The following is a 10,619-nucleotide window of genomic DNA, read 5'->3' as shown; positions in this document are numbered from 1 at the left end:
TACTTCTCCCAACCAATCCGCCTCTGCCACAGCGCGCGCAGCCTCGCCCCCTTAAAGGAGCAGGCTCCTTGCTGGAAAGTCCACGCCCCCTCCCCCGGCGGGCCACCGCTCCGCTCTGCCACTAGGGTGCAGAGTCCTTCCAGAGGGCGATATCCCGGACCCGCCCCCTTCGGCTCCAGAAAGCTAAAGCGTGGCAGGGGACGGCCCGGGAAGCGGAGGAGGCGGGTCTCCATAGAAACCTCCACCTGTTTCCGGCCAGGCTGTGCAAGATCAGGGGCTGCTGCGGGGGCCAATCTCAGCCTGCTCGCCTTTTCCCGGCGGGCTCTGCGGGAGCGGTGGGTGTTGTACACAATCATCATGGCGGCGGCCGGGGCCCCGGATGGTGAGCGTGGAGGGGGTGGCGGGTACCCGGGTTGGGCCGAGGCGCGGCGGGTGCGACTGGTGAGGGGGAGTGCGGCCTGGCCCGGGAAGGAGTAGTCTGGCTGGGGAGCCGTGGTCCGGCGGCACCTGGGCAGAGTCCGGTCCCAGGCCCGGCCCGCGGCGAGCGCCCACCCTCTGACCCCCTTGCAGGCATGGAGGAACCTGGCATGGACACGGAGGCCGAGGCCATGTCCACAGAGGCGCCCGCGCGGCCCCTCAACTGCGTGGAGGCCGAAGCCGCGGCGGGGGCGGCGGCCGAGGACTCCTGCGCCGCGCGAGGCAGCCAGCAGCCGGCCCCGGCCCAGCCCCCTGGGGACCACACGGTCCAGGCCTCGGTCAGCAATGGCGAGGACGCCGGCGGCGGCGCGGGCAGGGAGCTGGTGGATTTGAAGATCATCTGGAACAAGACCAAGCACGACGTGAAGTTCCCCCTGGACAGCACAGGCTCCGAGCTAAAGCAGAAGATTCACTCGATTACAGGTAATCCCTGCGGCACTGACGGACCTTCTTGCTTATTCCTAGCAGCTTACCCTTGCCTTAACTCCTCTCATCCTCACAACAGACCTCCGAAGTAAGGACCAATATACCCATTATTCGGGAGGGGAAAGTGATCTAAGATGACAGGCAGTAGCTGAGCTGGGATCCCAGGCCAGGTCTGACACTTACGCTTTTACCTAATGTCACTCCAACATCTTTAATCAGAATCGTCCAGGCATTTGTTAAACATACAACTCCCAAGCCCTCCTTCCAGGCATTCCGATTTGGTAAGTCTGGGATGCAACCAGGAGTTTATTTTGGGCAAGTATCTTAGCTAATTCTTATAGGGGAAATTTAGGAAACACTGCTACTGACCATCAAGCTGGCCCATTTACAGATGAATTTTAAAATTTTATCCTGTTGGGGGTACCTTGCCATCTGAAGTGATTTTCTTTTTAAGCTTTTTCCATGTAGCTGGTAAGCTCCTTGAAAACAGGAAGTTTGTCTTACTCACTTCTGTTCCCCTGATGCTTTTGATTCTCACTTAATATTTGAGTGATTAGGTGACTGAGGAACAACTCAGAATAAACAATAGCTATTATTTATTAAACAATGACTGTATATCAGGCACTGCACAAAATACTGTACATTTGTCTTCTCTTATAAACCTTAAATCTATCCAGAAGAAAGGTCTGTCATTTTTATGAAAAAGTTCTGGAATATGAGGCTCAGAGAAGTTGTGAATTGCCTAAGTGAACACAATAAATGGAGAAACCAGTATTCACCTGGTCTTTGGCCAGAGGGCTTGGGTCCAGATATACTTTTCATTCATTCCTTTCACTGTCTACCCTACATTTTCCCAAGGTCTCCCGCCTGCCATGCAGAAAGTAATGTATAAGGGGCTCGTCCCTGAGGATAAGACGTTGAGAGAAATAAAAGTGACCAGCGGGGCCAAGATCATGGTGGTTGGCTCCACGATAAATGATGTTTTAGCGGTAAACACGCCCAAAGATGCTGCGCAGCAGGACACAAAGGCTGAAGAGAACAAGAAGGAGCCTCTCTGCAGGCAGAAAGTGAGTCCCTCGGGTGATGGTTGGTCCTGAGAAATTTGAGGCTTTGTCCTCTCAAGCTCTGGTTGGCTATATTCTCCCTAGAATAAGCTCCTTTTTGGACAGGGCCCATGATGGAAATTTATGGCAGCAGTTGGGTGCGGCTGGCTGTTGAGTGGAGGTGACAACTACCTGAGATTTGCAACTTTGTCTCATCTGGCTGGTCAGTGTGCCTCAAATCTACCTACTTTAGGATAAGACCTTTGTAAGGGCAGGCTTCAGACCAGGTATCAAAGGGAATCAGATGTTAGTTTTTCTCTCCCATTTAGTGTCAGAAAAAAATGCTGCTACTGGAAGTAAGCCTCTATTTTATACAAGTGTTTTAAGTTTGGGGTTTGGTGTGTGACTTTCTCCAAGCCAAAAAGGCCATTCCTGGATAGGCAGGGAAATCATGGCTCTTAGAGTTCCTCTAAAGCTAGCCCTTTCAGGAAGTCAAATGAAGCTGACTAGGAAGATAGCTACACTAATTTTTTTCCCCCCTCCTTAACCCTGGGACATAATCTTTCACATTCCCTGTCGCTCATTTTGGATGGATGAGATTAAGCCTCATCTGTGTTCATCACGACCATTAAAATTCCTTTTGGTATTAGGAAAAGTGAGAGTATTTTGCTGTGAAAGGAGCAGGTTGGAAGGATTATCACTTTTGATCTTATCACTCAACAAACTTCTCCACTTTGCTATGTAGCCAACATGTTTCCAGGAAAACAGGGAATCTGAATTTAGCCTATGTCCTAAGGGGCGTGGACCCACTTTAACCACCATCACTCTCAGTGACCCTGGGTGCCAGGTCATGTGGCCAGCAGTGTGCAAAGGGCACAGTTGTGTGTTACAGGACCATAGTCTCTTGTCCATGTTTCCAAAGCTCCAAAAGGGCTTGAAACCTAAAATAGTGGCGTATGGTTGTTGGCAAAACTTGACCAGAATTGACTTGGGGCTCTTGTGAGTCTTAATTATCACAATTAGTGTGGAGTTTCATGTTTTGCTACCAAGAGCTTAACACATTTAGTAATAAATTGCTGCCCGAGCCCCACAGAGGATTTTATGTCACATATCTTGAAATCATATTGCTTCTATAAAACTCCCAACATTTAATGTCAAAACATCTGCCCATGAGGGTTCCAGATAAGACGTTGTAAACCTATATTAAATCTAAAATACATTTATTCTGATACTTTTCCCTCCTGGTTTATAGTGTCTTGTGGCTGGAAATCCATTTCCATTTTCCTGTCTTCCTCTGTCTTGTTCTGCAATTGTGAAATATGAGCGCGTCGTGAACATTCCCACTGGTCACACCCTTGGAACATAACATGCCTTTTAAATACAGGTTTTGTGTTACTAATGGTAGCTTGACAGGCCTAGAGCTGTTCTCCCCAGTGTAGGGAAAATTCTTCAGAAGGTACTTCTAAGGTATGGCTTCAGTTATATTTCCAGCTCAGGCTGCTTTGCTTCATTGATGGCCTAATGAGAGGGACCCAGTGCCCTGGCTTTTTATCATTGTCTTCAGGAATCTGGTGCACCTCTTGGCTCTCAGTCTGGCTGTGCTGCGACTCTTCCTGCTAGAGGATTGGAAATGGCTCAGGGCTACCTGGTGCTCCATGTGACCACATTTTTTATCCTGTAACCACTCATTGTCCTGTAGCTCTAGCTTCGCTAAGTGATGACTCCACTTAGAAAGCTACAGGTAGACAGGAAACAAAACTTAGGCATTTTTCAGGCAAGAAGGCTGTTTTAGGGAGGCATGAGGAAGATGCTTAGGACACTTAATGAGCTGCCTTGAACTCCTTGGGGTGGGAGTCAAGGGTAGAGTCTTCTTGATATTAGGCTATAAAGTAATCAGCATTTCTCTTTGGAATTGGGGCTCCTCAGCTTTCTGTTTAACTGGGTTGGGAAGGTGGTAGGGAAGACCTTCTGCAGTGAGATACTAGATGTCCCTTCCAGTCAGTTAGTCTGATGATCCACGTCACTATAGTTTTCTGTGCAACTTTAAATTGACAAAAGGGACTATCATTTTTTACCCGCCAGCAAAACTACACTCTTTGTGGCTCTTTTTCAGTTTGATGTTTAATCTTTGCAGTGGTGATTTGGGGGAGGGGGGCGAGGTGTGGGGAGGAAAAAGATTAGAGCATTTGAATTAGCAATCTGGAAATTCTGTTTTCTCTAGAACTTTGATGTCTAATATGGTAGCATGTGTGGCTGGTTAAAATGAAACACACTTGAGAATTCAATTTCTCAGTCATGCTAGCCACAAATCAGGAACTCACTCCATAACCACAAGTGGGTAGTGGCTGCCATTTTGGATGGCACAAATTTAGAACATTTCCATCATCACAGAAAGTGCTCTTGGACACCACTGCTCTGTAGTGTTAAAGGACTTGTAGAATATGGACACAAAAAGCTTTTGAGCCAAAACATGAAGGCTTCCTTCATCCTGTCTTTCAGAGGGGTCAGTAATATGACTAACATCTATCCAATAGTTTGTTTATCTCTTCTGATTTATGTTATAGCAACACAGAAAAGTGCTGGATAAGGGAAAACCTGAAGATGTGATGCCATCCGTTAAGGGTGCCCAGGTAAGCCAGACTCCTTGGCAGTCATTTTGGAAATGAACCAGTGCACCTTCTGGCTTGCTGAGATTCCTGAAATCATGTCCTTGCGTCCCTTTCCTTCCCTTTTTTCTGTCTTTGTTTCTGGCCCCTCTCTTTCCGGCCCTGTCCCTTACCATGCTCTTGTGCCTTCAGGAGCGCCTGCCAACGGTACCCTTATCTGGCATGTACAATAAGTCTGGAGGAAAAGTGAGACTCACCTTTAAGCTAGAACAAGACCAGCTGTGGATTGGCACGAAAGGTAAGTGTTTGCTTTCAGCTGCTCTGGCCCTTGAGGCACTCAGTTGTTTTCTAGTGCGATTCTGGTCCCTGTCCTGAAACTTTTCGCTCTCACCACTGTGCTCTTTGTGCTTCTGGCTCTTGATTTTTTGCTTTTAGATGCTTATCTTTTGTTTGGACCCTTTTTCTAATTATTTTCAGGTTGATCTCACTGCCAACTCATCAAATATTGGTACTTCAGTTGCACACAGAATCAGAGGTCCTAAACATGAGGCTGAGGGCTGTATCTGGTCCATAGACGAGATATATGGGTTCATACATAGTCTTTAAAAATTGGGAGATTTCAGGTCATCTGATTATTTAACTTCTCTTGAAAAAAATCAAAAGGTCTGGCCATTCTGAGCCTGTGTTTTGACATGGCAGTCATCAGCAGGAGCCAAGTAGTAGTTGTAGATGAGCCATGTTACAGTCCCCACCGCTCCTATTTGTCATACATTTATTAATATGTACGTATATATGCATATATATGACCAGCTTTGTTCCTTCCTGTCCCCTGCCTGGCCACTCTAGGTCAGAGTCTGAGCCTGGGCTTGGTGAGGTCTTCCTAATGGCCACCAAGGAGTCTTCCCCTCCCTCCCTCCCTGCCTGGCTGCCCTCTGTCTGCCCCTCCCCTGCCCTTGCACAGTATCTGGATCTGTTTGCTCATAAATATCTCTGACTGTCCTCTCTCTCCCTCCCCCTAGATGGTTACAAAGTCTTTTTGGTTACACTCCAGCCTTGTACCTTTCTTTGTGCTACTTAAGGCTCCCAGCATCTTTAAACTTAGTCTATCAGAGATTAGTTAGCCTATTTCCCTGCCCCTCACTGTATTCTATATTTTCTATACTGGTTATTGTCACTGGTTCCTGTCCCCAAAACCTTTCGTTTTTAAGGCCAAATTCAAATGCCTACATGTAGTGTTCTGTGCACTCAACAGTGAGAGCCCCATTTAAATTTTTGACCTAGGCTTCTGTCCCCTTGTACCCTGTGTATTTCAGTTTTATCACTTCTTGAACTTCCCAGTGTGCTTTGCACAGCTCCTGCTCATGCCCTCACCTGAAGTGCTTAGTTCCCATTCCTAGTTATTAATAAAATTTTCCAAGACCCTACTTTGGTGTCCCCTCCTAATGGCTCCCACCCTCCAGTTTTCTGTCATTTCTGTTCCCAGTGCTTCCTTTATATCGCTGGAGCATTCATTACTCTCTGACTTGTCTGTCCCTCTGTTAGATTTCCAGAGGCAAAGAACATGCTAAGTCACTTTCTTTCTGGCCAGCACTGTAAGTGTTGTGTTTGAGATAAATGCTGTTGGTAAGTGTAGGGGGTCCCTTCATCTGAGGTTAATTGGTTTCAAAGACAGCCCATTTAGTAAGAATCATCTTAAAACGGGACCAAAGTTCTACAGAAAATAACTGGGGTAGGGGTGGTGGGAAAAGAAGTTTTTATCATCAAAAGTCTAAAAATCAGTTTCTTATTAAAAAATATGAAATGCTAAAAACACTTGATTTTTCTAATAGTTTCATGATAACTGGCTACATTCTTTGTTTCACAATGGACTAACTGCTTGGTCAAAGCAAGTTCTGTAAAATGTTTAAAAGCTTCCCTAGCTGTCCCATGGGCTTTTGAAACATATTTTAATAAATCATTCTCTTTTTCTCATGATCCTGTCATATTATCCCCTTTGTTTTCTCTTCACTTATTAGCCACCCTGCCTGCCAGGACCCTCCCTTATTAATGACTTTGCAGGTGATTTTGCATCACTTGCATTGGCTTGATGAAATCCTGCCTCTTGTGAGAGTTTTAATTTCACGTCTGGGCAATTGAAGGCAGTTGAAGTGACTGATCCAAAAAGCCAGTGATGGCCAGGAGGACAGGTGCAGAGGTAAAGGAGGCAGGGGTGTCAAGGTGAGGATCAAGGCTGTAAGTGGTTTTTGGTTCTTTACTGAATATTTTCGTAGGAAATAAGTTATAACTGTAGGGATCAGTAGCATGACAACCTCCTATGCCGTATTGGAGATTTGATTTTAGCTTGTGGGAGCAGCTGCTCTCCTGCTTCATCAAGACAGAACTTTAGAAGAACCCAGACATGTTGAGGCTTCAGAGCTCTTGAAAGCTTCCTTCTTCACCAGCCTGTTAAAGAGGGTGGCTGTGAACTACTTATGTCCTTGGAGGTTGAGGAAAGCTTTAAAAACTTGACAATTTCATTCTCATCCAAGACTACTGTAGCACTATGCATTGGAAGCCCATGGGGGCAGGCACTCTCTTCTCACTTTCTCAGGAGTCGTGTCATCTGAGGGTCATATACACCTTGGAGGACAACTTGTTCTGGGAGTTGGCTACTAGCCACTGGCTTCATCTTTCTGCTGACATCAGCAGAAAGATGGTCACGCTTGTCAAATGACCATTCGGCATGTTCTTGAATAGAGGGCTTTGCTGAGCAAGTGACACTTGGGCCAGCCCTCACCATTGAAACCCTCTCTGGTAGCTTGTGTCTGAGGCAGTGCTTATAGCCTGAGGCACTGCAGGGCAAGAAGCACCTGGTGAACAAAGCTGCTGGGAGAGGGCACATGCCCTGTTTGTAATGGGCACTTGAGTTTCTAATCTAGTTGATTGCTGTCACTTGAGAATGTAGGTCCAGCATTGTTCAATCTTCTGAGTTTTCAAGAGAAGCCAGAAGTCTTTATTTTTCTGTAAAATCACTGGACATTTCAAGTTAGCAGGTACTTTTCAAAGTTTTTGTCTTAAAGACACCTCTTGGCCAGGTCCTGCCTGTGGGTCACTGTTCCAGAGCCACTGAAAGTTGAAACCTGAATGAGCTTCTTCAGATCTGTCTCAACCCCCTTTTTTCAGAAGGAAGTAAAATGCCTCAAGTGACCAGCTAGACCAGGACCCAGGCCTCTCAATTCCTTGTCTCTTTTATCAACTTACCTGTTTTCAGTTTCTCCCTTTTTCACGATTTTTCTTTCTGCAAAGACTAATGCATTTTTTTTCCAGCTTGGTGTTAAGTATTTGCTAAGAAAGGCAGTTGCTACTGCTTCTGGGTAGTCATTTCATAACACGTAGGTGTCCCATGCCTTCCTGCCGTCCTTCCCAGTCCTTCATTTTGCTCATTCCAGTAGTCTCATCTCATTCCAGTAACCCCTTGCTGCCTCCCTGTTCTTATTTGCCATTCCTAAACTTGCTGTAAAATGACTTCTGACTCCACATGGTAAGCAGTAGTTCGTTTATCACAGGAGCTTATAAATGTTTTCATAGAATTTCTTCAAGTGTGTGTATTTGGAGGGGTGAGGGACCTAGGGGTTGTCAGGGAGGGAGGTGGGGGGGGGCAAGTGAGCAGGATCATGTTGTGGAAACTAGTCTTAAACGTCAGGCACTCCTGTTCCCTGTGAGAGCCACCAGGGACAGTGTTACCCTTTACTCTCACTTGCTTGCTGTCTTTTTTTTTTTTTTTAGGAGGTACTGGGGATTGAACTGAGCTATACCTGCTCCCTACCCTTTGTTCTTAGTCCTCTTGACTCTTCCTATTGCAGGGTCTTAAGACTGACCAATGCTAGGCTTGGGTGATAGGGTTTGAAGGAATTTCATGGGTGTTTAGTAATCATCTGACTTTTAAGAACAATAGCAGGAAAGACAGATCTGTTTACTTAGAGACCATTTAATAGGTTATTAGCCAGTCCTGTTCCCCCATTTGTCCCAAGAAGTTCCCAACACCCAAGCAGGACTCTAGGTGCACTGATCAGAACTGGTTGTCCTGAGAAGGTATGGTGTCAGGGACTTGAGTTGACCCTGATGAGGGCCTGCTATGTCAGAGGTGTTAGAACTGGAGGGCCTTTGAATAATCATTATAATCCCTCTCAACTTAGAGCGGACTGAGAAACTGCCCATGGGCTCCATTAAAAATGTGGTCAGTGAACCTATCGAAGGACATGAAGACTACCACATGATGGTAAGTAGCACTGGCTTCGTTGAGCCTCTCCCTAGACTCCTGCTTCTGTTTCATCTAGCAGAGAATGGCTTTTTAACTGATGAGAAAACTCAGTCTTCAGAAGACACAACCAGTCTTCCGAAGAAACACACTTTTCTTCATCCATTTAGAACATGGTCCATGACCGTTTTCCTAGTTCTTGTCTTTTTTAAATGCCTCTTTTGCCTCCCTCTTATTTGTAATATTTTGTTTTTAGACCAGGGAAATAAACTTGAAGAGGAGGAAATGACTTGTGGATTTTCATTTTAAATTTTGTCTCGCGTATCAAAGCAAAACCCTCACTAGCCTTGATGTTGGTGGGGCACCAGGCAGCCTCCTGGGAGTGTTCTGCTCCTTCCTAGGCCTCACCGTCGAGTGGCCAAGGACCTTCTGGGGAGGACAGGGTCTTTTGGGACATCTGTTCTGCATAGACACATAACTCTCAAGAGAGCAGGCAATCCTTCAGCTGTTTTCCCCAAGACAGTGTTGGGGGGACATTCCCCAAGTCTGTGCGGAACTCAGTGATTTGATGTCCTTGGCACTGTAGGCAAACCCCTTCTATTTTCCCAGCACTGTTTGGAGGGGCTACTTAAAGAGTGAAGTGTAACTACCTAAACTTGCGATGTTACTATGACAGGGACTTGACCTGAGCCATTCTTCTTCCAAGGAGGCAGAGTTTTCATCATCCAGCCACATCCCAGATGGAGGGAACTGTTAGTGGTTTCCCATGAGGGTTGGTGTCACAAAGTCCTGGGCAGAGGGATGTGTTGGGTGATCCAGAAAGAGGGGATTGAACATTATAGCAGTCCTCTCTCTGGGAACGTGATACATCCCCTTGCTACAGGAGAGATCAGTCAGAGGGGCTCAAAGCTTGGTTGGCTAGAGAGCCAGTAGTGTTCCCTGTCCTGCCTGCTCAGCAGTGCTGAAGCAAGGCCATGCTCAGGGTTATGGTCCCTTGGCTTTCTGCTTCTGCACGTGAGGGCAAAACCTATGGTACTGCTTCCTGGCCCTCTGACTGCTCTTCCACCCTTGGTTCCCCCATAGTCTTTTTATAGTTTAAAACAAAAAAATATTTTTTGGTTTTGTCAGTTGTTGTCATGCAGAGAGTTTAGTTTCCATATACCACACCCACACCCACACCCCCCATAGTTTTCTCTGTTAACATTTTGCATTGGTGTGGTCTCTCCATGGCCTTTCTTATATTTTTTTGAGGTACTGAGGCTGGAGATTGAACCTAGGACCTTGTATGTGGAAAGCTGGTGCTCAACAACTAAGTTACACCGGCTCCCCTCTCCATGGTCTCCTTCCCCACACCCGAGATGGCTTCCTTGTTTGTTTGCTCTTTGTTTTTTTCTTTAGGAGGCACTGGGAACCAAACCTGGGACCTCCCATGTGGGAAGCAGGTGCTCAGCTGCTTGAGCCACTTCTGTTCCCTCCATAGCCTTTTTTAAACAATGATGCACTCTTCTGGCCCAATGATTCGTTTTGTCTGCTCAGTGATTTTTTTTTTTCTTTCCCCCTGTTTTAAAAATTGGATTTGGCTAATCCCCCCTTGGCTCCCTAACTCATCCTTGAAACATTTGTGTTACCAGTTTGGCCCTGAGGGTTTGCAATTCTAGTTTTCAGGCAGCCTGATGATAGGTATTTAAAACAAGCTGAGTGGACCATTTTGAACATCTCTTAAGGAATGGTATGACTGTGCAATGATCTAGCATTTAGTTCAAATGCTCCTTTCTGTCTGAAATCATTTCTGGCAGAAAAGAGCCCCTTTTCTCTTTTCTAAACACCATT

The 10,619-nt window shown here is 46.2% G+C and overlaps 1 protein-coding gene across 3 annotated transcripts in view; it reads left to right on the top strand.

Moving 5' to 3' along the window:
- The first annotated feature begins 20 nt into the window (after positions 1 to 20).
- The window catches only part of UBFD1 (ubiquitin family domain containing 1), a 38,919-nt gene continuing 28,320 nt past the window's right edge, over positions 21 to 10,619 (top strand). The window contains exons 1-6 of one of the 3 annotated variants that reach the window (XM_004453800.5): positions 21 to 382; positions 571 to 900; positions 1,762 to 1,970; positions 4,511 to 4,576; positions 4,745 to 4,850; positions 8,728 to 8,810. In XM_004453800.5, coding sequence (XP_004453857.1) covers positions 358 to 382; positions 571 to 900; positions 1,762 to 1,970; positions 4,511 to 4,576; positions 4,745 to 4,850; positions 8,728 to 8,810 — 819 coding nt within the window. In that variant the 5' untranslated portion in view covers positions 21 to 357. The remainder of the gene's footprint in view (positions 383 to 570; positions 901 to 1,761; positions 1,971 to 4,510; positions 4,577 to 4,744; positions 4,851 to 8,727; positions 8,811 to 10,619) is intronic. The other 2 variants (XM_058286275.2, XM_071211244.1) reach the window with 2 other exon arrangements.

This window comes from Dasypus novemcinctus, chromosome 23 (assembly GCF_030445035.2).
Source record: "Dasypus novemcinctus isolate mDasNov1 chromosome 23, mDasNov1.1.hap2, whole genome shotgun sequence".
Lineage (NCBI taxonomy): Eukaryota > Metazoa > Chordata > Mammalia > Cingulata > Dasypodidae > Dasypus > Dasypus novemcinctus.
Note: the sequence above shows the minus strand (reverse complement) of the source record. Positions and strands in the feature narration are given on the sequence as shown.